The 27,835-nt window shown below is 52.3% G+C and overlaps 2 protein-coding genes across 4 annotated transcripts; both read right to left on the bottom strand.

Moving 5' to 3' along the window:
• Positions 1-705: 705 nt before the first annotated feature.
• Positions 706-12,531, bottom strand: RASAL3 (RAS protein activator like 3). 3 transcript variants are annotated; one of them, XM_061421791.1, is made up of 18 exons: positions 12,435-12,531; positions 11,958-12,292; positions 9,793-9,923; positions 9,562-9,640; positions 9,389-9,450; positions 8,552-8,622; positions 7,681-7,807; positions 7,497-7,595; positions 6,510-7,052; positions 6,028-6,172; positions 5,632-5,776; positions 4,281-4,517; positions 3,992-4,193; positions 3,768-3,886; positions 2,351-2,741; positions 1,910-2,067; positions 1,351-1,414; positions 706-1,244 (listed from the first exon to the last, which is right to left on the bottom strand). In XM_061421791.1, the coding sequence occupies exons 2-18, from the start codon at positions 12,277-12,279 to the stop codon at positions 1,101-1,103; spliced, it is 3,039 nt and encodes a 1,012-aa protein (XP_061277775.1). In that variant the 5' UTR covers positions 12,280-12,292; positions 12,435-12,531; the 3' UTR covers positions 706-1,100. The 3 variants fall into 3 exon arrangements, with proteins under 3 accessions (XP_061277775.1, XP_061277776.1, XP_061277777.1); XM_061421792.1 differs by lacking the exon at positions 4,281-4,517; XM_061421793.1 differs by lacking the exons at positions 706-1,244; positions 1,351-1,414; positions 1,910-2,067; positions 2,351-2,741; positions 3,768-3,886 and having other exon boundaries at positions 4,103-4,193; positions 4,310-4,517.
• A 3,211-nt stretch (positions 12,532-15,742) lies between these two features.
• On the bottom strand, positions 15,743-21,507 carry PGLYRP2 (peptidoglycan recognition protein 2). The gene is made up of 6 exons (XM_061421777.1): positions 21,391-21,507; positions 20,653-20,776; positions 18,431-19,516; positions 17,712-17,922; positions 16,809-17,106; positions 15,743-15,848 (listed from the first exon to the last, which is right to left on the bottom strand). Exons 2-6 carry the CDS (start codon positions 20,741-20,743, stop codon positions 15,759-15,761), a joined length of 1,776 nt encoding a protein of 591 aa, XP_061277761.1. The 5' UTR covers positions 20,744-20,776; positions 21,391-21,507; the 3' UTR covers positions 15,743-15,758.
• Between the last annotated feature and the right edge of the window lie 6,328 nt (positions 21,508-27,835).

Below are 27,835 nucleotides of genomic sequence, written 5' to 3'. Positions count from 1 at the left end.
AGTATTGGAGTGGGTTGCCATTTCCTTCTCCAGAGGCTCTTCCCAACCCAGGGAATGAACCCGGGTCTTCCGAATTGTAAGCAGACAGTTTACCATTTGAGCCACCAGGGAAGATAGTCACCCAAACACCTATCCATCAATTGCATGTTTGTCTTCTCCACTAGAGTGTAAGCTCCATGAGTACAAGAGTCTGTTTGTGGAGTTCATTATTGTTTCCCCACTGCCCAGCCTGAGAGTCTCAGGAGACCTCAACAAATGTACATGCAGTACATATAACTGCTTGCTCATTTAATTCAAATATTTATTTCCTACTATGAACCAGGCCTTTTCCAGACAGACATACCCATCCCAGCTAACCACCTACTCAACTACTCACCTACCAGGACAAACATCCAGCAAATGCTAACCTATTCATCTGCCTATTGTCCTATCCACCCTCATCCTCACCCATTTACCCACTCATGATTCAAGTGCCCATTCATTTTTTTCAACCACCACACACAGAGCTTAACTTTCTACATATCTACCCACTCCTTTCATCTGTCTCCCAGACCCACGCCCTCAATGAATCAAGGAGCCAATGTTGGAATTGGAGTGTTATGAAGATGCTCTCATCCGAGACCTGGAAATTAGTGGAGATGAGATCTGGGCTTTACTGAGAATCAACTGCTACCCCTAACAATGACCGATACCTTTTATCAAACATTTTAAACTCTAGGTCTTTTACTGTATAAGGAACTTTAAATCAATTTTACAAATGAGATCAAGGCTCTGAGAAAAGTGAGGGACTAAGGTCACAGAGCTCATGAGAATCTCCCTGCATCGCCCCACTCCCCTGAGACCTGCAATTTAGGGGAGAGTTTGAGAGAGCTGGATTGAGGGGATGGAGTTTGCTTTCTGATTGGCAAAATTCAGGGGCAAAAAAACCATCGATTTTTACTGAAATCAAGATTTTACTGGGGAACCTGATAGTGCCAGACTGTTTGGTACCTACAGCTCCACTCCCTACTGTAGGCCACGTGGGTTTGAGGCAGGGGGTGGACAGGCCCCTTAGACGGCTTTCTCTCTGCTCCCAAAGCACATCGGGCCGAGTGGGCAACTCAAGTGGTGTCTCCGTTGATGCAGGGAGCTTTGAGGGGCACGGGCTGGCTCTGGGACTCCGATGTCCTGGGAAGAAGCTGCAGGTTCTGGATGGTATCCTTCAGCTGGGCCTGAGTACTCTCTATCTCAGCTAGTCGGCACTCCTGGGGAGGCAGCGGCAGTAGACTCAGAGCCGGGTGAGGGTTGCATCCCAACTCGCGTTCCCTCACCCAGCCTAAATCTGTCCCAGGGCTAGGGCATGGGTCTCACCAGACTTTTCAGCCTGTGGCCCTCATTGGTTGAACGATCGCGCCCTGGATCCAACTTCGCGGTCCTGTAGGAATTACGGGTGAAAGGAAAGAGTCAGAGGCTGAGAGACTCCCCTAGAGCTCCTGGTTGGAGTCAGGGACTCTGGCGCGGAGCTTGAGATGGAGGTGGGGTTTATCCAGCCTGGGGGTGGGGCCTAGATACATTTCAAGAAGGGACTGCGGAATTAGAACCTGGACTGGCTGCGATGAAAGGACCAATCAACCAGTCCTGCGTGAGGTCGTGAGCAGGATAGGGGCGGGCCTAGACTAAGAGATAGCGGGTCTGTCCCAACTTGTTTGGAAGGAGCTGACTGAGGGACTGCTCGAGAGGACCTCCCAGCGACTTGGGGTGGATGGAGGTGACCAAGAAGCGGGTCTTAGATGTGTAGGGGCGGGTCTTACAGAGGGGGCGTGGCCGTGCCAGGCGTGATTTGGGTGGATTTACTGGGAGGCGGGGCCTGAGCCGATTTCTCTTTAGCAAGGCCGCCTGGGGCGGAGCTAATAGAGAGGGCGGGGCTTACCCTTCTCGGAGCCTGGAATCCAGGAGCTGAAGCTGGGTCCGAAGCTGCTCCTGCTGCTCGCTCAAGGACCGGATGTGGGTGCTGAGTGACTCCACGAGGCCGGACAGCATCTTCAGATCCTGACGCAGGGCAGCCACCTCGCACTGAAGCTCCGCCAGCTGTGGGGAGGGAGCAACTGTAACCTGAGCCACTGTCCTGCCCCTTCTCCCCACGGACACTGACTGACCTCCCTGTTCCGTTTGCTCTTCCTCCTAACCGCCCTATGGGGTAATGACGCTCTAATTGTACAGAAGAGGAAAACTGAGGCTCAGAGAGGGTTGGGTTAGGTCTGAATCACAGACCACAGCAAGCTCGGTGTTTGAACCGAGACCTGCCTATCTTTCAGTCTTTTTCCAATCCTGTTTCCCCACTCTATGCGCAGACCTGAGCTGTACACCTCACCTTGCCCACGGGTCGGTGGGTGCCCAGCGCCTGGTCTTTGTCTCTTGGCTGGTCCATCTGGCGCTGCCAGGGCACCGACGGCTTCCGAGGCAGCGATGCTGAGGCTCCAGTCCAGGGCCGGCCGCGGGGCGCGGGTCCCGCGTGTAGGGAGCCTTTGGGTCGCGGCCGCGGTCCGGCAGACGGGCGGCGGCGAGCGGGGCGGCCAGCCGGGACACTCTGAGTGCGCTTTACCGGCCGAGGCAGCCGAGGGGGCTGTTCCTCCTCCAGCCGGGGCCGGGCCCAACTACCTGCGCCGTGAACGCTGCGCAGGGACTGACTCTTGGAGATGAGAGGGGTGTGCTTGGGGAGGTCGCGGGGGGCCAGAAAGCCAGGCTTCTCCCCTGCAGAGATGCTGGGGGTGGGATGGGGAGCTCAGACTTCCACCGGTTTCTGAGCTGACCCCACCTCTACCTTCCACCAGAAATAACTCCACCCCTGATCTTTTACTTCTCTGCAAGCCCTGTGACTGAAGGGATCCCATTTTGACTTCTGATCCTGTCCTGGACTTCCGATAATACTGTCCCTTCTATGACCTCAATCTAATCTTTGATTCCTCTCTAGCCTTGTCCCGGAGCTCTGACACAGTGTTACCCTTGACTTGAGCCTCTGTGTAATCTCTACTTCCAATCTGCCGGAACTTGTCTGCATGCTAAATCACTTCAGTCCTGCCTGACTCTTTGCAGTCCTAAGGACTGTAGCCCACCAGGCTCCTCTGTCCATGGGATTCTCCAGTCAAGAATACCGGAGTGGGTTCTCATGCCCTCCTTCAGAGAATCTTCCCAACCCAGGGGTCAAACCTACATCTCTTACATCTCCTGAATTGGCAAGCAGGTTCTTTACCACTAGCACCACCCCCCTGGAGCTTGACCTGTGCTCAAAACTCTACCCTCTTCCTTCCCAATCTGACTCCCTCTTGTCCCCAACCTCTGACCTTCAACTGAACCTGTCTCTGCCTTCTGAAAGAACATGATCCCTGACTTCTGACCCCCAAAATGACTCTGCCCATAAACTTTGACCCCATCTCCCCCTGGGCCTGACCTGAGATCTGCCCCTCATTGCTGAAAGTGACAATGTCACTTTCTCTGACCCTAGACATCTCTCTGACCCTCTCTCTGCAATGCCTAATCCCCACCTCAGAGTCCAATCTGACCTGATGCCCCCCTCTCTGATGGCACTGTGAGCCTCTCCCTGACCCCCAAGATGACCCTGTCTCTAGCCTCTGACCTCCATCCTACAATGTCTCTGATGATGAACATGACCCTGTCTCTGATCCCTGACATGATCCTGTCTTCACCTCTGACCCTGTGCATGCCTTTGGCCCTTCCCCCACTCCCACCCATCAGAACTGGATCAGGTCAGACTTGAGGCAAGTAGATACCTGGAATGGCCCTGGGTGCGGGGTGCTGGGAGACACATTGGCACAGTCACAGGTACAGGTCGGCCCTCTTCGATGGCATGCAGGATAGTGGGCAGCGGTTCCAGGTTGTCCCGGGTGGCCTGGTAAAGCATGCAGGGAGGATGCTGAGCAAACTCTCCAGGACCAGAGACCCCTACTCTCTTGCCTCCCTACCTCATGTTCTGGGCTCTGTGCTCAGGCCACACCTGGTCAAGTTCAGCAAAGATAGTACAGAGCTGGGCATGCAGGACTGCCAGCTGGAGGGCCAGGTCACTGCTGCCCTGATAACCACTGGGTGCTGTGTCTGCATCCACCGTGGCCACCTGGTCCAGGAAATGTTGCATGGCAGGTCCATGATCCTCCAGAAAGGTGTTCATGAAGCTCATGTAGGCTTCCTTCTCACCAAACCTGCATCAGAGCCCAAGTGGGTGGGTCAGGTCCAGCATCTGCCACCCCCACCGCCCCAGTGTGGCTACCCAGCCTCCCAGCACCTACGGAGCACGGTTGGCAAGGTTCTGGATGACCTTGGCAATCAGTGTGAGGGTGCGGGCTGGGCCAGGTGCCGGGTGCTCTGGTGCTAGGCCGAAGAGGCTGGGTGACAGAATGGCAGGACACAGGAGCCGCAGAAAGAGAGAGGCACATACGAGTCGGGGCCCCAGTGCCTCAGAGCCACGTGCTTTGCATGCTTCTCGCCAGCCTGAGAACACAGTGCCCAGCTCTGCTGGGAACCAGCTGGGAGAGAAGAGGCAATAGTCAGAGGGGAAAGATATGAGCATAAGGTTCATGGATTATAGAAATCCTAAGGTTGGGGTCAATAGATGCCTGCATGCTAAGTTCCAGGATAGAAGACGTTGGGGATAATGATGGTTGGGGTTATAGGTCTCCTTGGGGTCAGGGCTTGTTGGTGGTATACTCATTGTGGTGACTTCTGGAGTCAGAAATCTTAGATTTGGGGGTATAGGTTCACAGGAGGACAGAAGTCATGAGCTTCATGTCCAGCTATAACTGGATATGAAACTGGGATGCCAGACAGAGTACATAATATGAAGTAGTATAAGATTGGGTCACAGAGTCATCTAGATTCAGAAATCATGAGATTGATGTCCTAGGTGACATGGGATTAGGCACACAGGTTAACCTAGGGTCAGAGGTCAAGGAATTGGAAGCCTAGGAATTCTAGTTACATGGGATTTGGGATACAGGGTTACTTAAAGTCAGGGATCATGGGATTGGGAGTATGGCATTACTGGAATCAGAGATCATAGGATTGAGTGAAAATGAAAGCGTTAGTTGCTGAATCCTGTCTGACTCTGCAACCCCATGGACTGAAGCCTGCCAGGCTCCTCTGTCCATTGAATTCTCCTGGCAAGAATACTAGAGTGGGGTTGCCATTCCCTTCTCCAGGGCATCTTCCCAAACCAGGGATCAAACCCGGGTCTTCTGCATTGCAGGCAGATTCTTTACTATCTGAGCTACCAGGGAAGCCCCAGTAGGATTGAGACCCTATGTTAACTGGGGTCAGGAGGCATGGAATTAGGGTATGGGGTCACCTGTAGTCTAGAAGACAAAGAATCAGGTCCTATGTTACTTGGGGTTAAGTAGCATGACATTGGAATGAGTTGCCAGATTTAGCAAATAAAACTTTAGGAAAAACAGTTAAAGTTGAATTTCAGATTTTAAAAAACTGAATACTTTTTTTTAAGTATAAAAAGGTATGTCACAAATATGGTATCTCATTTAACTGGGCATCCTATATTTTATCTGGAAACCTTAATTTGGAGTCAGAGCTAGCATAGTGACTGAGAGCACTGACACTCACTTGTAGCAGTGGTGCCCTGACACTCACTTGTAGGAGTGGATGATGTTCTCAAAGACCTCCTTGCAGCTGTTTCGCAGTCTGCTCTGGTGCTGGGGCAGATCTGAGGCTGGGCATTTACTGGGGTCCACCTCACAGTCCTCGGTGGAGGCACAGAGACGCCGCACGACCTGTCCTGCAGTCCAGCACAACCAGAGAGGGCCTGGACCATGACCACAACCCACAGCACCCAGCCTCCAGTTCCATCTCCAACCTACTTCGGAGGCACCTAAAATCTTGGGGAACCTCCAGTTCGCTCTAGAATCCCAGCATCCCCAGGGCATCACCCACTACCAGAATCCAAGTTTACCCAAGGGTTCTCAGATTTCTCCTGGGTTGCCCTAGCGGGCTCAACTAAGCTTCTGACCCCTGCCCCACTCTGCTCACCCAGCGTCTCTTGGAGGTAATCCTGTGCCACCAGCTTCATGTACTCATCGATGGCCTTGGTGGCCAATGTGTTTTCCCGGAACAGCAGTGCCTCACGGCCTCCACTGCGTGCCAGCTCTGCGGTGCCCAGGTCTGTCACCAAGGCCTAGGCATAGTGGGGTTACATTGAGCTGGGCGCGGACTGAGTCGTGAGAATCCCTGCTCTTGGCGGGTCCCTCACCTTTGGGGCACAGGCCCTGCCCCTCGCAGCTGCTGCCCAGGCCCATTGGCCTCGCTGCTGGGGTTCTTAACTAAACGGGAACCTCCGCATCAAAGCAGAAACTTGGGTCTCACGGTGCAGAAGCTCAGTTCAGACCCCACCCCTCACGGTGCCCCGCCCCTCGAAAGTACCACTCTGGTGCTGGTCCCCGCCAACTCCCCCCTTGGAGCACACGATCGGTCAGCCCCTGGTCACCCGGGTTCGTCCCGTGGCGGCGCCGCACCTGAGCCCGGCCGGTTGCCCGCAGCACGCGCACCATGGCGGCGGCCAGCTCTTCCTTGGCTTGAGCGGACAGCGCGAGTTCGAGAGCCCCGCAGAGGCGCGCGTAGTGGAACGTGAGGAACTCCGCCAGCTCCTTGTAGCGCTCCGACGGCAGCACTCTCAGGCGCCGCGCCCGGATTCGTGCCCGCAGCGCCGCGCCGGCTGGCGCCCCGAGCAACGGGAACCAACGCTCCAGACCTGCGGCGGGCGCCCGGGGGATGCCCAGCTCTTCCAGCGCCAAGGCCACCCGGCCCAGTACCGCGTCCCCGGGGCCCGCTCCGCGTAGTCGCAGGGACAGACGACGCGCTGGCGGCAGCGCCTCAAAATGGAAGCGTTCTGCCCAGAAGAGCTGGCCCGGGCCGGCCCGCGGAGTCGTGCGCGCCAGCAGCGCTCCGTCCAACCACAGCTCCGTGCGCACTCCTGGCGCCGCCGCCGCCGCCCGGGGCAGCCCCTTCACTTCGTGCACCCACACGCTCAGCCACGTCTCTTCCCGCTCCACGTTGTCCTGCGGACCAAAGCAGAGACAGGAGCGTGGCTTCGGTGCTCCACATGGCGCACCAGAGGTGAGGCGCGGGACGCGTGCTCCCAGGAGGTTCGCTGGACCTCTGGGGGAAGACAGCGGGACTATGGGGATCCTACGATGATCCTCTAGCTTTTCTGGGTCCTCCCGGAAAGATCCGGGGTCCAGGGAATGGAGGAGTAACCGCGGGGTGGAAACTTGGCGACTCCCTGGGGTGCAAATAGGGCTTGGACTGAATACAATCCGAGCTGTGGAAGGGGCTGGTAATTCATGGAATAGGCGGAGGATCTCGGAGTGGTTGCAAAAGTGTAGGAAGGCAGATGTGTCCAAGGGTCAAAGTTTTGGCACGAGTGGGATTTGGGTTGGGTGGAAGGGGCGGGGCCCGGGCTGTGGGCGGGGCCTCCAAGTCCGAGCTTACGCACTACCGACCTGACTAGGCTGGAAGTGGCGACGAAGGTCCTCGATCCAGCGGTCTCTCTCGGCAGCTGAGCGACAGGAGAAGCAGCGACTCCCGCCCGCCCATGTTACCTGTTGAGGAGGGGGAGTCGAAGAGTGCGGTTGAGGCCAAAGGTTGAGCCAAAAGGTTGCGAGGTGGAGAGTTGCCTTTACTTACCTGGAAGCAGTGGGGCTCCTCCAGCAGGCTGGGGTGCAGTGGCCAGACCCGCACGTCCCGCTCGGCTCCGAGGTCCAGTTCGGAAATCGTGGCCAGCGATTCCCGGGAGCCCAGAGCACTGGGGGGCCTGGCGAAGGCGCACGTGAGCAAGCTGTCATTCCTACTCACTCCCTTGACCTCCACAACCTGCCCCCTACAGCCCAAAGGGTGGAAGGAAGCCAGAGGGAACTTGAACCTAAGTTGGACGTGAATCCATCCTTTGACACTGAATTCCTCACTGTCTGTGTACTCCAGTCACACTGGCCTTCTTTTTGTCACTTCATTTGTCCTCTTGACCTTTGCACTTGCTGTTCCTTCTGCCTGGAATGCTTTTCCTGTCCTTTTTGGCCTGATTAACTTCCATCTAGACTGACGTGACTTAGCAGCAGCAGCAGCAGCCTTCAGATCTCCCCGGAGGGAGGGAATGGCAAACCACTCTAGTATTCTTGCAAGGAAAATCCCACTGACAGAGGAGCCTGGTGGGCTACAGTCCGTGGCATTGCAAAGAGTCAGACTTGACCACACACACACACACGCACACACACACACATCCTTCACGTCTCAGATCAAGTGTCCCTTTCTGAGACACTCACTCCCAAACCAAGGTGTTGACTCGGCTGCTATTTTGGAGTTACTGTGTCACACTCTGCCCCCACCCTTCAGTGGAGGGCTGACTCCATGCTAAGGGTCTTTCAGTGGCGCCAGCATTGCCCAACAAGGGGCAGGACACAGAGGCCCACAGGGTATATTTGGTGAAGATCAGAATTATCGGCAGGAGGAATGGAGGGGCAGTGTTGAATCCCAGCTCCTCTAGCTCCTCAGAGACCCTTACCCATCTCGGGAAGCACTGGCTCCTAGCTCTGACTTGGCCTTTTTCTTCTCTTTCAACCGCTTCAGCAGCCCCTGTGGGGAGGGGGACATCAGCTGGGCAGAACCCTATGTTCCCTCCTCAGGTCCTTTCCTCGCCCCACCCAGGATGTCCTGGAATATCTATTGATCTTGGGGAAAATCACAAGTTCGGACTATGTTTGCAGGAATATTAAAGGCAATCAACAGCTGCCATTTCTAAAGCACCTGACATAGTGCTTTCCTTCACTGTCTATAGACTTTTCATAAACAGCCCCAAGAAGGAGCTTCTCTCACCAGCTTCATTTGACAGATGGGGACACTATGGCCCAGAGAGGGTCAGTGACCTGGTCAAGACTGCCCAGGAGGATTTCCCTAGTGGTTCAGTGGGTTAGAATCCGTCTGCCATTGGAGGGGACACGGCTTCCGTCTCTGGTATGGGAAGATTCCACATGCTGTGGAGCAGCTAAGCCTGAGCATTGTATCACTGAGGCCAAGCTCTAGAGCCCACGATCTGCAACTACGGAGCCCAACTGGTGATTACTAAAGCCCATGTGCCTAGAGCTCATGCTCCACAATAAGGGAAGTCACTGCTATCAGAAGCCCACACACCTCCAGGAAGAGTAGCCCCTGCTCGCAGCAACTACAGAAAGCCCATGAGCAGTAACAAAGACCCAGCACAGCCAAGAATAAAAACAAATAAATTGAAAAAAAATTTTTTTTAAATCCCGGGAAATTAATGAAAAAAGATCACCCAGGAAAAGTCTGCCCTTTCACCTCTGAGGGTCTGAAATCTTTCCTCCCCCCTCCACCCACCACTTACACGAACATTGTGGATCTGGTGGGGGCCAGCAGCCTCTGGATCTGTCTTTCCAGGGGTCCGATCTGTGGGTGGTCAGGGGTAGAAGATTGTGGGGGTGGGTGGGATCACCTTGGATTCTGCCCCACTTTAACAGGTTCCCAAATGCCCCAGCTCTCCCTGTCTCTCAAGCTTACCTGGATCCTTGAGATTCCCCGAGGCCACGTGGATGCTGCTCTCAGAGCTAGCGCTCCCCATCCGGGGCTGGCGAGGACCCTGTCCCCCAGCAGGAGTGGATGGTCAGAAAGGGGAGGCAGACAGACAGAAGGAGAGGCAGACACCTTTCTGTTATACCCCTCATGCTCCCTTACTGCTATTCTTGCTCCCTTCCTTTCTTCCCCTTCCCTTGCCTGTGTGGCCCCTCTTACCTCATCTTCATTCCCAAGCAGCACCAGCTTCCCATCAAGTAGTGTGAAGGCTTCGATGTTCCAGACGGGCACGTCGGGGGTGGGAGCCTCTGGGATCTGTGTGGCCAGGGGCTCCAGCTCCGGCTCAGGTTCTGGGTAGAGAAGGCGGTGCTGGGGGCCTGGGAGTCCTTTCTTCTCCCTCAGGACAACCTTTCCACTCACCAAGGCTCATCAAGGCTTCCCTCCTAAGTGCCTCCTCTTCCCAACCCACCCAGCAGTCATATCAGGTGGGGGACAAGCCTCTACCCCTCTCTGGGCCTTGTCTCCAGTAGCCCTGGGTAGTAATGGGGAGTGGATGCAGCCCCACAGACTATGTGCCCGGTACTGTACTTACTACTCCGCATTCTTTCTCTCATTTAATCCTCCAAAAGCCATTCAAAGGGCTATTATAACCCCCATTTTACCAAGGCTGCTGCCATTTGCTGCTTAATCACTAAGTCGTGTCCGACTTTTTGTGACCCTGTGGACTGTAGCCCGCCAGGCTCCTCTGTCCATGGAATTCTCCAGGCAAGAATACTGCAGTGGGTTACTGTGCCCTCCTCCAGGGTATTTCCCTGACCAAGGGACTGAACTCAGGTCTCCTGCACTGCAGGCAGATTCTTTACCACTGAGCTACTTAGGGAAACCCCTTAACCACTGGACCACCAAGGAATGTCCTGCACTGGATCTTGAACAGCAGATTTGATTTGACAGAGATTGAGGAGATGGTAGCATGAACAGAGTGAGCAGGGTTTCTCAGCTGGCTCAGGGGTAAAGAACCTGCCTGCCAATGTAGGGGATGCAAGAGACGGAGTTTCAATCCCTGGGTTGAGAAGATGCCCTGGAGTAGGAAATGGCAACCTGCTCCAGTATTCTTGCTGGAAAATCCCATGGACAGAGGAGCCTGGTGAGTTACAGTCCACGGGATAACAGAGATTCGGAGATGACTGACCAACTGAGAGCACACACACACACACACACAGCTTGAGGAAAGGCTGGGATTTGGCACATGGCCTGGTCCAGAGAAATAAAGGGAGGCATGAGGAGGGCTTGGAGGGCTTAAAGGCTGGAGGGGAAGGTTAAGGAAGAGATTGGCAAAGCCTTGGGTGTCAGTTAGAGGAGATGGGGATTCATCTTGAAGGTATTAAGGAGCCATGGGAGGTGTTTGAGTAGGGGAAGAATGGGGGGGGGGCTTGTCAGAGAGCTCTCACCGGATGCTATGGAGTGCGCAATACCTGATACCCTGGAGGGGGCTGAAGGGATACCCCTGCAAAATGGGGATATGAGTGATGAGAATTAAATGAGCTTTCAGAAATGGGAGGACAGCATCAACCCTCCCAGAGGACCCATCTGTCCTACTGTTTTACCACCAGGGGAATAAGCGATAACTCCATTTGCTAACGATCACATAAAATGTGCTGAGTCCCAGGCATTCCTGAGCTCCAACCCTCATGGTACCCTTTGCAATTCTAGGTCTCTCTGTGTGACACTTAGCCCCATCTGTCATCTCCTCATTTACTTGTTTACTGCCTGTCACACTCACTGCACCATGAACTCCATGAGGCAGGCAGGCACTTTCCTCTGTTTTGTTCCTGCTGTGTCCTCAGTGTCTAAGTCAGGGCAGGCCTAGGACATAGTAAATGCTCACAGACCTCTGTTTGAATGACCAAATGAATGAATGATATACCCTTCAGGATAGGAGTCATGATTCCATTTTAACCAGTGGAGAAACTGAAGCTCAAGGAAGAGGAGATACTAAGACATTGAGGCTGGAGGGCAGGAGAGTAGGAGACAGCAGAAATGGGTATCCAGGCAGGAGAGAAGACGCCTGGGCCACTGAATATGAGGAGAGACCTACCAGGGCCAAGAGCCATTTGGCATCTGGACAGTGCTGCCCCATCAGTCTGTTCCCTGCCCCTTCCCCTGGATGGACCCCCAGCTCATAGGTTCCTAGTCACTCCCACCATGCCCAGGCCCCTGGGGTGAGGGGGAAAGAGGGAAGAGGGCAGCCAGCCGGGCCCCCAGCCACTTCCTGTTGGGCTTTTGCACTCCCCACAACTTCCTGTGTCTGTAAGGCTGATGCTCCGGAGGCAGACAAAACCTCCCTGCATCCGGGCCTCCCAGCCCTGGGTGGGGGAGCCATGTACCTGGGTTTTCTGGCTCCGGCTCTGAATCCAGCGGTGGGCTCTTGTTTTTCCCCCAGAGGCTCTTGGATATTTTCAGGCGGCTCGTGCGTGACTCCTTGGGGGGTGCAGAGAGGACGCGACGAAACAGCGAGCGCGGGGCCGGCTGGCTGCTGGCCGTGGTCTCCTGGTGGCTCTGTGCCCTCCCCCATCCTGCAAGGCGGCCCCAGCGGAACCCCCCAGCCCCCTTCTCCCCACCACCCCCTGAGTGCCAGCGGTAGGAGGTTAAAGGAGATGGGGCTGCAGGCTGGGTTTGGGAGGCCCGGCTTGGTGAAGGTGGGTCCATGGCAGAGATTCTCCTGGGGGAATGAGAGGGTGATAATTCTGTCCAGTGTCTGCCCACCAGACAGGGTTGTGCTGTCTTCGTTTCCGCCCCCTCCTCACCCTCAGCTCTGCCCCCAGGGAACCCCCTTTGGGGGCCACATGCACTCCCTTTCTTACCTTGATTTCCTGACCAGCCTCAGAATCAGCAGCCGTCTGCACCCTGCCCGGCTTCCTCCGGCTGAACGCAACTCCACGTGACCCTGTCTGTCCCACCCCACCCCACAGCCAGGCTGGGAGGGCACAACAGGGGGCAGGATGCTAGAGGAGAGGAGGTGACAGAGCAGGACCCAGAATCTCTCAGTGACCAGGAGGCAGCCTATGCCCCTCTTTGAGCCTCAGTTGCCTTCTCTGCAAAATGGGTACATGCAGATCAAATGCTGGAACTCTCATCCACTGCTGGTCAGAGGGTAGACCGACTCATCCAAGCTGGAAACCTGGTGTGATCTTTGAATATTGACCATATACCTCTTCTCTGACTCAGGAGTTCCACATATTGGGTGTATATGCTAGGTAAACACCCAACACACATGCCCACCAGCCCTATTCATAATGTGTGTGTGTGCTCTCAGTTGCTCAGTCATGTTCTACTCTTTGTCTTACTCTTTGCAAGCCCATGGACTATAGCCCACCAGGCTCCTCTGTCCATGGGATTTCCCAGGCAAGAATACTGGATCGAGTTGCCATTTCCTACCCCAGGGGATCTTCCCCACCCCGGGATCAAATCTAGGTCTCCTCTGTTGCCTGTATTAGCAGGTGGAGTCTTTACCACCGAGCCACCAGAGAAGCCCTTATAAAGATTGCATGCTTGCAGGCTAAATCGCTTCAGTTGTGTCCAACTCTGCAACGCTATGGACTTTAGCCTGCCAGGCTCCTCTGTCCATGGAATTCTCCAGGCAAGAATACTGGAGTGGGTTGCCATACCCTCCTGCAGAGGATCTCCCCCACCCAGGAATCGAACCCGTGTTTCCTGCATTTCCTTCACTGGCAGGCAGATTCTTTACCACTGTGTCACCTGATACCCCAAACTGAAAACAACCAACATGTGCATATACAGTAAAATGGATAAATTGTGGTCTCTTCACATAGTGAAATATTATGTAACAATAAGAATAATCTAACTCAGATGAATCACAAACAATGCTGAACAAAAAAATACAAACAATGAAGATTAAACACTATGTATTTCCATTTATATGAAGTTCCAAAGCAGGCAAAACATGTGTAACAAGTCAGGAGACGGGTTTCCCTTTGGAGGGGCTGGATACCGGGGAGGTGGAGGAGCACTAGGGAGCCTTTGGGGAGCCGATCACTTTTTTTAAATGAAGTGAACTTCACGTAGTATAAATATAACCTCTTTTATTTCTTGAGCTGAATGTTGGTTACATGGGTGTGTTCTGCTGTGAAAATTCATTAACCACACATTTGGGTGCTCTTTCTTGCATCTCTGTTATGCCACAATAAGTGTTCACTTGGAAAAAAAAAGGGTGTCCAAATGCTGTTCAAAGGAATGAGTGAGTTAATGCGAGAATCAGTAGAATACTGGCCCACTGGTCCCAGGGTGAGTTTGAGTGCCAGCTGGTCCTTCTCTCACTGTGTGACCTCAGGCAAGTCACTTCCTCTCTCTGAGTCTTGGTTTCCTGATTTGTACAAGATGATAACATCAGTTTCAAAAGATTTATAATGGGACACCTTGTTTCTTCAACCAATGTTCCCTTCATGCCTGCTATGTGCTGGTACTGGAGAAGCGACAAGAAACAAGATGAACTTGATTCCTGCCTTTCTGGAACTCACAGTACAGCAAGACAGACAAGTCCTAAACATGACTTCTTCAAGTGTCCTAAACAGGACACTTCTACATTGGTGAGGAGGGAGGACTTAAAAGAAAACAAACAGACTAGAGCAGAGGCTGAGCACAAGAGACCCACTTTGAACTGGAAAAACCCAGGAGGGCCTCCATGATGAGCTGGCATTTGTGACCCGAAGCATGAGAAAAAGCTGGTCGTGCGAACAGCTTGTGCAAAGGCAAGGGTGACCAGCGTTTAGGTGATGGGATGGGTAGAACTGCCCTCATTAGCATGTGGCCTGTGCAGTCACCCAGGGCCCCATGCTCAGGGCTCTACACTGAGCTTGATTTAATGCTCTGCTGTTGCTGTCTTGAAGTTTCTGCTTTTTGGACAAAGGGCCTGCGATTTCATTTTGCACAGGGCCTCGAACATTCTATAACCTGTCCTGAGGAGGAGGGTCTTCAATGAGGATCAAAAACCCTTGTCCAGGGGCTGGACATGTTCACGCAGGTGCACACACCTTAGCTACGCCCCTCCTCATCCATGCGGCACTCGGTCCACTCACTGCACACACAGGTAGCTTCTCCCAGGGTTCTGCTGGATCTCTGAGCCTTCACCTCTTCACTGTGCACTGGCCCCACTCCCTGCATTTTTGCTGGAGGACTTTTTTCTGACAGGTGGAGTCTACATTGCCCGTACAGCTAGCAATCCCAAAGTGTCAGCACGTTAACACCTCCCTGGGAGCTCGGGGCTTTCCAGGTGGCTTGGTGGTAAAGAATCCACCTGCCAAGCAAGAGACATGAGAAGATCCCCTGGAGAAGGAAATGGCAACCCACCCCAGTATTCTTGCCTGGGAAATCCCAAGGACAGAGGAGCCAAGTGGGCTACAGTCCATGGGGTTGCAAAGAGTTGGACACTACTGAGTGACTAAACAGAAAAAAGAGAAAATAACCAGGGGGCTGCCCTCAACCAATGACTATGGGACTTGGAGGATCAGTACTCCCGCTCCCTTGCCCTTTAAGTGGGATGTCTGTGAGGTATATGCCCTACATGGTCCCCCAGACGTCCCCAGTAGGATGGAGCTCCATGTGCCTCCCATATCAACATGACTTCCCTTCCTTGTGTCATTTCCTTATTCCCCAGGTGATATGTCCTGGGATCACCACCCAGACAAACTACTTCCACTGGGATTCTTGTCCCAGGGTCTGCTTCTGGGCAACCCCAAACTATAACTGAATGTGCAAATGCAGATGGTGCTTGAACACAGGCTTTCTATTCATGTCCTTTTTTTTTTTAAATGTTTTTAAAAAATCATTTTATTTTCTGGCTGTGCTAGGTCTTTGTTGTTGTGGGTGGGCTTTCTCTAGTTTCAGCAAGTGGGGGCTTCTCTTCATTGCAGTGCTCAGGCTTCTCATTGTGGTGGCTTCTCTTGTGGAACACGGGGCTCTAGGTGTGCAAGGCTTCAATAGTTGCAGCACTCTGGTTCGATAGTTGCGACTTGCAGGCTCTAGAGCCGGGGCTCAATAGTTGTGACCACAGGCTTAGTTGCTCCACAGCATGTTGAATGTTCCCAGACCAGAGATCAAACCCATATCCCCTGCATTGGCAGGTGGATTCTCAATCACTGGACCACCAGGGAAGTCTCTCCAAGGTCTCTTTATTGGAGGTCAGTGGATAGCAGTATCGTTGGAGGTGGTCTTCTCTTGGATCTGCTGGAGGCCCTCCTGGCAGTTCTTGGTTTCACGTTCTGAAAAAGACAAGAGAGTTTAGGTGGGGATGGTGGTGGTGGTGGTGATAGTGGAGCTGGGTTTGCCCTCTTCATGGTGGCACCCTGGATGGGTAAGAGGACAGGGGCCCAAAATGAGGAAGTTGGTAAAACCTCAACTGCAAGCCAGCTTATTGAAATGGAGTGGTAGTTTGAAAGTGGAACTTGATTGTACAGGGGTGATTATAGAGGTGGCTTTGTCATTATTGTTGGTGGTGTGGTGAGAATGTGCAGACTGGGCTTAGATTGCTCCAGCATAAAAGTTGTCATCAAGGGTCAGGGAGCCTGGGGCTGAACAAGCATCCTTGGGACTGAGATGCTCTGGGCAGAGGATTGCAACAACTGGGTTAGGGGCTGGGCAGAAGCTGTGTGGGCTTCCCAGGTGGTGCTAGTGGTAAAGAACCCACCTACCAATGCAGGAGACATGAAAGACTTGGGTTCCATCCCTGGGTTGGGAAGATCCCCTGGAGAAGGGCATGGCAACCTACTCCACTATTCTTGCCTGGAGAATCCCATGGACAGAGGAGCCTAGCAAGCTACAGGGTTGCAAACAGTCTGACATGACTGAAGTGACTTAGCATACAGCACAGAAGCTGTCCTATGCAAAGACGTTTTCTGTAGAGGATCACAGGCTTGATCACTGTTGTGTGGACAGAGAGACTTTGGGTTGAGAGCAAGGGTGAGGGCAAGGTTGGGTGGCTGGGAGAGGGGCAGGGGCAGTAGGCTATGTTGCAAGCAGAATGACTGAAGTCTGGGTCTAGATTGCCTGAATAGATTGCAAGGGAGTGAAGGGTCTTGGCTGAGGTTGTGGGCACAGGGTTACAGGAAGGAGTGAGAGGGGCCGGCTGGAGTTAGGCAAGCAGGCAAGGATCAGGGCACGCGCTGAGCTTGTGTGAACAGAGGGGCCTCAGGCCGAGGTAGTGCGGGCGTCGGGGGACTCACCTTGTCGAACTGCGGCCAGGTGCGCAGCAAGTTGAAGAGCAGGTCGCCAGGGCACTCAGTGGGCACGAGCTGGCGGTGGCCTAGCAGCGCATAGTCTGGCCTCAGGAGGCCGGCGCGTATAGCGCAGCGCGGGAGCTCGTCTCGCACCGCTCGCAGCGCGGCCTCTGAGGGCAGCACCGCGGTGTAGTTGCCTATCAAGGCCACGCCGAAGCCGCGGGAGTTGTGGCCGAGTGTGTGAGCACCCACCCAGTGCCATCCGCGGCCCTCGTACACGTAGCCGTCTGAGCCCACCACGAAACTGCGGAGGAGAGGGAAGCAGGAACCAGACGGCGTGAGGTCTCGCTCCGCATCTGGCCCTCTACCCCAGTTTCCGCACCCGTGCCAAGGGCCACCGTCACCCCAAGTTTCCCCCGGTCACGCAGACTCCACCTGGTCCAGCCATGTCCCACTCTCCCTCCAAATGCCGCTCCAGAAATACTCCCGTTTCTCTGGATCTGTCCTCAACATTAGCCCGGTCTCTTTCTACCCAGCTCCCTCCCCATTATTTCAAGTCTAACTCCTCCGCAATTCTGACCCTTTTCTGGCTGAGATCATATCCATCATTGCTCGGTCCCAGACTTAGCCGCTACCACAGGTCCTGTTCTTCTCCCAAGTCTGGACTCCTTTCCTGGTTCCCACCCCAGACTAAAAAGAGTCCCACTGTTGAGCTTTCTAGTAGACTCCAACCCCAGTCTAGGCCACGCCCCTCTCCACCCTGGCTCCACCCACCCTAAACTCCGCCTCTGTTTTGACTGCTACGCTCTGTTTCAAACCCTGCCCCCTGAGTCAGGCTCCGCCCATCCAGTCTTTCCACTGCACCGCCCCTTGGTCTGCCCTGCCAGCGCTCCGCAGGTTCCCGCCCACCTGTATCCTATGTCGGACCAGCCGCGTGTCTGCTGGTGGAAACGTTGCATAGAGCGCATGTCTGCGGCGCAGCTCTCAAAACTGGTGCAGGGTGGCGCGGGCAAGTACGTGTGGTGCACATACAAGAACCCGAGCGGCAGCTTCAGCAACGTCGGGCGGCCCTGGTACGGTGCGGCACCCCAGCGGCAACGCGGGTGGATGGCTGGACACCCTGAGGGGAAGGGAATCCAGAGTGGGAGTCAGCGAGCGTTTCTCTGCCTGCAGCCTTCTCTCACACTAAGAGGGCAAGTAAGGATCATCCGTCCAGTCTCCTCCCAGATTTGGGGACGGTTCATTCTCACATCAGTCTTCCCCAGTGCCTCAGATGGTAAAGAATCTGCCCGCAATGCAGGAGACCCGAGTTCAACCCCTGGGTGGGGAAGATGCCCTGGAGAAGGGAATGGCTACCCACTCCAGTAATTCTTGCTTGGAGGATCCCATGAACAGAGAAGCCTAGCCACTGTCCATGGAGTCACCAAGAGTCCAATGCGACTAACACTTTTTACTTTTTTCACTTTTCAATCACACCACTCTGGCCCCCACTGGGAACTAAATCTAACAGCATCCTAGTCCTGTCAGCCCCCTCTGGAATCCCCTAACCATAGATCCCACTGACCTGTCTGGCACTGAGGAGGTTATCTGTGAGAAGGATTGTCTCAGTGGGTGGGGGTCCTACTCACCTAGGAAAGCCTCAGTGAACTCCTTGGTAGCGTGGGTGGCCACCTGTGCCAGCTCTTCTTGGCTCATGCCCTGTAGATGAGGGTGTGCTGGCTCTAGTCTCTGTAGCAGGATGAGGGCCCCCCATACTTGCTGGGTCAGGCTTGGGGCCGAAGTCAAAGCAGCTCCGTTGTGCCGTCGAAAGTTGCTTCGAAATCCTGGGTCTCCGGCTACCCCGGCTCCATAGTACTGGCTCAGCAGGTGACTGAGGGGTGGCCGGGGCGCAGGGGTCCGGCTCAGGTAGTCACCAAGGAGGGCTCCGTCCAGGGCACCGTTGAGGAAAGCCGTGGTGAGGGGTGATGCCTCAGGATCCAGGAGCGTGAAGGTCCTGGGAACAGAGAGCTGGTCCCAGCATCCCTCAGTTCCCAGTCCAGAATGATTCCAGGCCTGGGGGCCCTGGAGGAAGTTCAGGCCCAGGCCTCTGGCCAGGGTGACCACAAGGAGGCTGTCCACAGCAGTTGGTAACTTGGCCTTGGTATCTGGAGAGGAGGCTTGGACATCTGGAGAACCAGGTCTAACTTCTGGAGAGGTGGCTCCGACATCTGTATCTTTGGTGCTAACATTTGGAGACACGGCTCTGACATCCTCAGAGGTGACATCAGGAGAGGCATCGCTGAGCCCTGGGGAGGTGGGTCCAAGGTCTGGAAAGGTGACTCCAGCATCCGGAGGGGTGGCCGTGCTCTCTAAGGAGAGGTTTACGATTCTGTGTCCCTGAAGCCCTGCCCAAAGCCCTGCCAGAAGAGGCTCCACAGCCACGGTCGAGCCATCGGGTGCTAGTACCACCCCATATTCCTTCCCATCCTGCACGCTGTGTCTCGCCACCTCTCCCATCAGGCCTCGAAGCTCTGGGCTCAGCGAAGGAGGATCCAGCTCGGTGGTGTTGAGACTCTTCCCCTCCAGCAGGAAGTGATAGAGGGGACTGTGGGTACCAGAGCCCTGGGCTGTCAGCAGCCATGCAGCGGCACTATGGCCAGCCTCAGTGGCTGGCGCCTTCTGCTCCAGCTCAGCCAGGGCCTGGATGACAGAGTCCATGAGCAGGGGCAGGGTCGCTGTGGGAGGAAGGATGGCATTAACCCAACAGCCCAGTACCTCTTGTTCCTCAGCCTCCTCCTGCTGCTCCTGCATCTTCTCAATGCCCCCAGCTCTTTGTTGGACAACTTTACGATGTCTGACACTGCCCTTGTGTAGGTGAGGAAGCTGAGACACAGACAAAAGGTTAAGGAGCTTAGACTATCCGTGGGCACTGTGGAGCCAGGACAGCTTCATGAGCATGAGAGATACACCGCCAGGTTGAAATTCTAAGATTGCTCTTTTGAGTGCTGTATGAAGAATATAATTTTTTGGAGGGCAGATCAGAGTAGAGAAGGGGAGAGAGGGTGGAGGTAAGTAGTGAAGGTGGCTGAAGCCAGGATGGTGATGCTGTGAAGGATAAGAGTGGGCAGTGTCTCCAGGTATCTTGAGGGAATGATGGACAGTTTTTCTTAGTGGATTGGAGTTTGCACAAGTATAGAGGGAACGGTGTCTTGAAGGGTGCCCAGGGGAGGGGGAGCCTGTGCCATGTGGGAGAAATGTCAGTGGCTGAACTTGGAACTTAGAAGTGTGGGGCTCAGAGCTAGGGTGAGTTGTTGAATAATAGCTGACATTAATTAAATATTTACTATGTGCCAGGCACCATTGTAGGTGACTTATATAACTGAACACATCTAATCTTCGCAAGGACCCTATGAGCGTGAAGAGGTTAAATTACCTACCTAAGATCACACAGCGAGGAAGTGGCAGAGGCAGCATTTGAACACAGGAAGTCCTAATCCTTACACTCCACCATCTGCTGCAATTCAGACTCTTCTCCAGACAGTTCACATAGTAATTCCTCTATAACTTTGCTTTACTCTCTGCCTAAAATGTCCTTTACTGCTTCACCACCAAGTAAAATTCTTCTTCCTGTCCTAGATTTATGTCCCCTCCTCCAGGAAGTCTTCCTAATTTTTGCTTTCTTGGCTCCAGTTTCTTCCCCCAACCCTTGCCCGGATCCTATGGGGATGGGAACATCTGTGTTCCCAGACTGGAGTTTCCTAGAGACTTGAGCCTTGTGAGTCCAACCTCACCCTGTAAAGAGCTGGGCACAGAGGGGCAGTAATATACTGAACTAAGAGTCCTGGCTTCAGGCCTCTGCCTTCTGACCCACCTGTCCCTGGCTCCGGCTGCAGCAGCAATCCATACAGGATCCAGAGTATACCCTGGACCACCACTGTGGGCTTCCAGTTTCCAAAGGACATAGCTGGTTGACCTCAGTGGAGATCTCAGCAGGGCTGGAAGGAGACAGGGAAAACAAATAGTACCTTTGGCTACTGTCAAAGTCCAGCGGTGAATGACACGGCTGCCACTTGTAGAGCTGTGGACCCGAGGCAGCAGAGGCATGGGTACAGAGTGCCGTGCCTCAAGGTCATCTGGGTCTCAGGGGCTCCCCTAGCCTATCCCATTCCTCCCAGGCTGAGGTCAAGGATCAGTAAGTTCCAGGAAGGGCGTTGGAAACCAGATAGTTCAGACTCCATCAGAGTCAGCCCATTCCCCAAGAGAGGTAGACTGAGGCCCATCCAGCATTCCACCCTTCCTATGGTGATAGTTTTGTGGCTGCTTCTGGCCACCAGAGGGGACTCTCAAGTGCCTGCCCAACTGGTAGGACAGGCTGTGCTGAGAGTGGAGAAAGGAGAGGCCTGCCTGAAGTTGACAATACCTCCTGCCTTATCTGATGCCAGTGCTTTAGCCTCAGGCAGAGGGAGCGTAGGGGGACTCGGAGATGTCACCTCTCATCTGGTTCCAGCTCCGGATCCCATGCCACTAGGGATAGCTGAGAGCAGGAATTGGGCTCGGGGGAGGTGTTCGGGACCCTGACTCTGTCCCCGGACCTGACTTCTGGGCTCACCTGGGCTGGTGGTGAGGGGTTCTCTCCCTTTTCCTCTGGTGTCCGTGGCCAAGTCCTGCTGAAGAGAGCCCGTCTCCCCTTTATCTGGTGTCAGGTGGGATGGGCTCAACGTGACTGGGGCTGCCATGGATATTGCTTCACTGTGGGCCTTCCATCTCGAAACCAGCCCAGGGAGTTTCCAGGAGACCCACCAGGCTGGGCATTCAACAGAGGGCAGGCCCTGGGCGGGCCTGGGAATAATCAGGCTGAGCCAGGCCTGGGATTCCCCAGGGGGCCTACTTAGCTATTGAGAGTCCTCTTTCTGGTCACCCAGCATGGGCTTCCTTGGTGGCTCAGTGGTTAAAAATCCACCTGCCAATGCAGGATATGCAGGAGATACGGGTTGGTCTCTGGGTTAGGAAGGTGATCCCTGGGTCGGGAAGATCCCCTGGAGAAGGAAATGGCCACCCACTCCGGTATTCTTGCCTGGGAAATCCTATGGACAGAGAAACATGGAGGGCTACAGTCCATGGGGTCGCAAAGAGTCGGACGCAACCAAGCAGGCACCTCAAATTTGCCAAAATTCCAAAATTTGAAGCATGGCTTAGCACAAATCTGGGCACACAGTGGGGGCTCATAGTTAGGTGCTAAGGGAGGGGGGTGCTTAGCCCAAAGCCTGCTCCCCAGGAGATTCTGAGGAAATCTCCTCCCCCAAGCCCCAGTTTCTGAGGATTTGGGGTCAAGGGCTCTGCCTGGTAGAACCATGTGGAGGATGTGGGCTGTGTGTCTGTCGGGTGCAGGACTAGAGTGGGGAGTGTAGAATTTAAGGTGGTGGTGGAAATCTCAGCCATCAAGATAATAATATTCTAATGCAATTGTTTATTCTGGCTGTGCCCCGAGGCATGTGGGATCCTTGTTGCCAGACCTGGGATGGAACCTACACCACCTGCATTGTAAGATGGAGTCTTAACCACTGGACCACCAGGGAAGTCCTGCTAATGCAGTGTTTTACTTATTTATTTATTTTAAAAGATTTATTAATTTATTTTAATTGGAGGATAATTTCTTTACAATATTGTGATGATTTTTGCCATATGTCAGTATGAATCAGCCACAGGTATACATGTGTCCCCCATCCTGAATCCCCCTCCCACCTCCCTCCTCATCCTATCCCTCTATGCTGTCACAGAGCACCAGCTTTCAGCGCCCTACTTCATAATGCAATGTTTTAAAAGACTAAAAGCAAAGCAAAAAAAAAAAAAAAAAATCCATGATGAACAAATTAGCAACATTTTAGTAAAGACAGGATCAGGGGCAGTGCTGTGCTCAGACATATTGGAGCCAGAGGTGAAAGGAAAAACATCAGAAAAACATCAGAGCCTTTGTGGCTCACTTACTTTATCTTCATTCAGGCCCTGGATCCACTGGGGGTACCCCCCAGGGGCTGCCAGGTAGACCATCCCATGAGATTCCTAGCCTGGAAATGACCTTGATGAGGCCTCATGAACCCTGGGTTTGTCTCTCTGATTCTTGTGGCTGTCGGGGGACACTTGCAGTTTTATTAAAAATAATTTTTCTGTTGGTCATCCATTTTATTTTTTTAAACTTTTTATTTTATATCAAAGTATAGCAGATTATGGAGAAGGTGATGGCACCCCACTCCAGTACTCTTGCCTGGAAAATCCCATGGAAGGAGGAGCGTGGTAGGCTGCAGTCCATAGGGTCGCAAAGAGTCGGACGTGACTGAGCGACTTCACTTTCACTTTTCACTTTCATACATTGGAGAAGGAAATGGCAACCCACTCCAGTGTTCTTGCCTGGAGAATCCCAGGGACGGGGGAGCCTGGTGGGCTGCCATCTATGGGGTCGCACAGAGTCGGACACAACTGAAGCGACTTAGCAGCAGCAGCAGCAGCAGCATAGCCGATTAACAAAGTTGTGATAGTTTCAGGTGGACAGCGGAGGGACTCAGCCATTTGTATATCATGTATTCATTCTTCCTCAAACTCCCCTCCCATCCAGGCTGGCACATAACATGAGCAGAGCTCCCCGTGCTATACAGTAGGTCCTTGTTGGTTATCCATTTTAAATATAGCCGTGTGGACATGTCCATCCCAAACTCTGTAACTATCCCTTTCTACCATCCCCTTCCTGTGGTAACCATAAGTTTGTTCTCTAAGTCCCTTGAAGTTTTACTTAACCACCCACTGATGCTCATTTTACCCAGCAGGAGGGTGAGCTCAAAGAGGTTAAATAACTTGCCCAAGGTCACACAGTGAGAACCTGGGGAGAGCTCCAAGCTCAGTGGTGTGTTCACCATCCTGTGGCGAGATCAGGGTCAGAGGCAAGACTGGCGACAGATCAACTTCGCACCCAGTAATTCTTGGGCCAGATGGGCAGCCTTGATACCCTTTTAAAGCTTGAAGTTTGTGGTAGGAGCTTGGTTGTTTTGGAGCCAGGGACACGGCCAGCCAGCATTTCCCTAAGGGTCCGTCTGGGATTAGTGACTTTCTTGGGTAGGACCCTTCCTCCAGGAAACCTCCCTGATTACCCCTGGCCCCCAGTTTCTCCATTCTGGTTCCCTAGCCCAGGATTCCTACCTTTGACCCAGACCTATTCATACAAAACCCTGAGTTTCTCTGTCTGGGGTTCCATCTCCCCCAGACTAGAAGATGTTGAATTTTCTTAGGCTGTCCAAGAATGCCCACCACAGCTCAGAGACCAGATGGGTAGCAGGGAGTGACTGTTGAGTATAGGATAGGCCTTCTTGAGGACGTAGGGTCAGTTTGAGGGCAGGCTCTAAAACACAGGCACATGCAGGCACCCACACACCAGGGCACCTGGGCTGGGCTGGGCCTGGGAGGCGACAGGAAGGCTGGAATTCCCATGATGAGTCATCCCCCGCCCCCGCGTCCCTCCCACCTCTGTGAAGCCCAGTGACAGAGAAGGTCAAGGCCCCTCCAGGCTGAGGACAGGCCAGGGGTCTTATGAGAGTACCTGGCGCCTGGGTCCAGGCTCAGCACACACCGGCAGAGCCCTGGAATCTGGATCTAAAGTGACGCTGGGATCAAGGCCAGAGGACAGAGAAAAAGGAGCTTGGGGGCAGGGCTGGGTTTGGGGCCAAGATCGGAGTTAATAACTTTCTCTCTGGTAACAGTGGGCTTCCCTGGTAGCTCAGATGGTAAAGAATGTGCCTGCAATCCAGGAGACCCTGGTTCGATCCCTGGGTTCGGGAGGCGTGGCAATCCACTCCAGTGTTCTTGCCTGGAGAATCCCATGGACCGAGAAGCCTGAACTTTGTGACAGTCCACAGGGTCACAAAGAGTTGGACATGACTGAACAACTAACACTTTCACTACACTTCCTTTGGTAACAGTAACGATAATAAGAGTGAAGACCCTGATAAACTTGTGTACGGGTCTCTGAGAGAAGGTTTTATTTATTTATTTTTAAATTAATTTTCTTGATCTATTTTTGGCTGTGCAGGCTCTTTGTGGTTGCTTAGGCTTTTCTCTAGTTGTTGAAAGCGGGGGCTACTCTCCAGTGGCGGACCCCAGGCTTCTCATTTCAGTGGCTTCTCTTGTTGCAGAGCACAGGCTCTGGGGCAAGTGTGGGCTTCAGCAGTTGGAGCACATGGACTCAGTAGTTGCGGCTCCTGGGCTCCAGAGCACAAGCTCAGTAGGTGTGGAGCACGGGCTTATTTGCTCTGAGACATATGGGATCTTTCTGGATCAGAGGTTGAACTTGTGTCTCCTGCATTGGCAGGGGGATTCTTTATCATTGAGCATCATGGAAGGCCAAGATAAGATTTCATATGCCCATGTTAAACATTTTTTTCTTTACAGGAATACAGCTGATTTACAATGTCGTGTCAGTGTCCGCTATACAGCAAAGTGACTCAGTTATACACATATACATACTATTTTTTAGAACATTCTTTTCCATTATGGTTTATTATAGAATATTGAATATAGTTCCCTGTGACATACAGTAAGACCTTGTTGTTTATTCATCTTATGTATAATAGTTTACATCTGCTAATCCGGGGGGGGGGTCAGAAAGATCCCCTGGAGAAGGAAATGGCAACCCACTCCAGTATTCTTGCCTGGGAAATCCCATGGGCAGAGGAGCCTGGTGGGCTACAGTCCATGGGGCCACAAGAGTCAGACATGACTTAGTGACTAAACAACAACAATCCTGGAATCCTTCACTCCTCCACCTTTCCCCTTCAGTGTCCGAAAGTTTGTCCTCTATGTCTGTGAGTCTGTTGCTGTTTTGTAGAGAAGTTCATGTGTGCCGTATTTTAGATTCCACGTATAAATGATATCGTGTGGTATTGATATTTGTTCTTCTCTTTCTAACTTACTTCATTATAGTATGATAATCTCTAGTCATACCCATCCTGTCTGATTCTCTGGATCAAACCCAGGTCTCTCGCATTGTAGACAGATTCTTTACTATCTGAGCCATCAGGGAAACCCCTCTAGTTGTACCCACATCATTGCAAATGACATCATTTCATTCCTATTCATGACTGAGTAGTATTCCATTGTACATATGTATCACATCTTTATCCATTCGATGGTCATTTAAATTGTTTCTATGTTTTGTATAAGCCTACATTTTTAAGTTCAGCTCTGGGTTTTGTGAAGAGATGTTTTAAAGCAGGAGTGGCCACAGTCTGTGGATTGATCATCTGTTTTTGTAAACAGTTGTTTTTTGTTTTCAAGGTGAAATTCACCTAACATAAAGCAAACCACTTAAAAGTGTACAGTTCTGTGGCATTATTACATTTATAATTTTGTTCAGCCATCACCTGTATCTGATCTACCAAAATTTTCATCATCCCAATATAAAACCCTGTACCCAATAAACAGTTACTTTTTCATCATTTACCAGCCCCTGACAATTGCCAATCTTTTGGTCTCTGGATTTACCTATTATGTATATTTCATATCAATGTAATCATACAATATGTGATTTTTGTGTCTGGCTTTTTCTTTTCATGGAGCATAATGTTTTCAAATTTCATTTATGTTGTAGCCTGAATCAATGCATTTTATTATGAATCACTCTTTATATGGCTGAGTAACATTCCATTCTATGGATGTAGCACAATTTGTTTATGTAAAAGGAAGATTTCTTGGAATACATTTTCTCCCACTTGTTTCCACATTAGCCTATGACTATTTCCATGCTCTAACAGCAGAGTGGTGTCCCTGCAATGGGGACCATTTGCTGTGCAAAGTTGAAAATGCTTACAATGTGCATCCTCCACCTCCAGCTTTATTGAGATATAATTGACATAAAACACTGTGTAAGTTTAAGGCATGCAACGTGATGATTTCATGCAGGTATATATTGCAAAATGATTACCATAACAAGGTTAGTTAGCACATCCAACACCTCACCTCACAGAGTTATCATTTTATGTGTAGGTGGTGAGAGTGTTTAAGATCTACTCTTTCAGCAGGTTTCAAGAATACAAAATTGGTGACTGTAGTCGCCGTGCTGTCCATTAGGTTCTCAGAAGTTATTTATCTTATAGCTAAAAGTCTGTACCCTTTGACCAACATCATCCCGTTTCCCCTACTTGCTGCCCTTGGCAACCACCATTCTACTCTCTGTTTCTATGAGTTCATTTTTTCTTTTGTAGATTCCACATATAAGCAAGACCAAACAGTATTTGTCTTTCTGTCTGACTTGTTTTACTTACCATAATGCCATCAACTTCCATTCATGCCGTTGCAAATGGCAGGACTTTCTTATATTTTATGCCTGAATTGTACATATCACAATTTATATAAATACAAATAAATATATATCACATTTGTGATATATATATATATATATATAATATGCATACATGCTTAGTCTCTCAGTCATGTTTGACTCTTTGCAACTCTTTAGACTGTAGCCTGCCAGGCTCCTCTGCCCATGGGATTCTCCAGGCAAGAATACTGGAGCGGGTTGCCATTTCCTTCTCCAGGGAATCTTCTCAACCTAGGGATCAAACCCAAATCTCTTGTGTCTCCTGCATTGCAGGCAGATTCTTTACCCACTGAGCCATCAGGGAAGCCCTTGTATATTATAAGCATATTACATTTTCTTTATCCATTGAGGGACACTTAGCTTGTTTCCCTGTTTTGGCTATTATGAAAAAAAATGCATCAATGAACATGGGGTGCAGAAACCTTTCTTGCCGGGAGCCGGTGAGGCATTCCACTCGTGACAAAGGTCATGAAGAAGGAGGCTCGGCATACGCAAAGGCGGGATCGAGCCTCAGGAGTCCGCCCGGATATTCTCGAGCATTTCCCCCCAAAAAACCAGAGTCTGCCTACTTTATTGCTTTGTGCTCTCACCTCTGACTTTACTGGGGGCTGTCCCCTACCACCATCTCGCTCTCTCTGTCAAAGAGTTAACTTACAGCTCCAATTAATAAAGTTCCTGGGCAATTAGGAGTGTT

The sequence above is a fragment of the Bos javanicus genome, chromosome 7 (assembly GCF_032452875.1).
Source record: "Bos javanicus breed banteng chromosome 7, ARS-OSU_banteng_1.0, whole genome shotgun sequence".
Taxonomy (NCBI): Eukaryota; Metazoa; Chordata; class Mammalia; order Artiodactyla; family Bovidae; genus Bos; species Bos javanicus.
Note: the sequence above shows the minus strand (reverse complement) of the source record. Positions and strands in the feature narration are given on the sequence as shown.

What these genes read in the sequence shown, in the direction of transcription:
- RASAL3 (XM_061421791.1), bottom strand. Translation starts at nt 12,279, where the DNA reads ATGGACCCACCTTCACCAAGCCGGGCCTCCCAAACCCAGCCTGCAGCC. An exon ending in GCCACTTCCAGCCTAGTCAG is followed by an intron (nt 7,053 to 7,496) that starts GTCGGTAGTGCG and finishes TTTGGTCCGCAG; the next exon opens with GACAACGTGGAGCGGGAAGA. An exon ending in GCCACAGGCTGAAAAGTCTG is followed by an intron (nt 1,245 to 1,350) that starts GTGAGACCCATG and finishes CTGCCTCCCCAG; the next exon opens with GAGTGCCGACTAGCTGAGAT.
- PGLYRP2 (XM_061421777.1), bottom strand. Translation starts at nt 20,743, where the DNA reads ATGTCCTTTGGAAACTGGAAGCCCACAGTGGTGGTCCAGGGTATACTC. An exon ending in GCAGCCGGAGCCAGGGACAG is followed by an intron (nt 19,517 to 20,652) that starts GTGGGTCAGAAG and finishes TTCCTCCCACAG; the next exon opens with CGACCCTGCCCCTGCTCATG. An exon ending in TGGTCCGACATAGGATACAG is followed by an intron (nt 17,107 to 17,711) that starts GTGGGCGGGAAC and finishes TCTCCTCCGCAG; the next exon opens with TTTCGTGGTGGGCTCAGACG.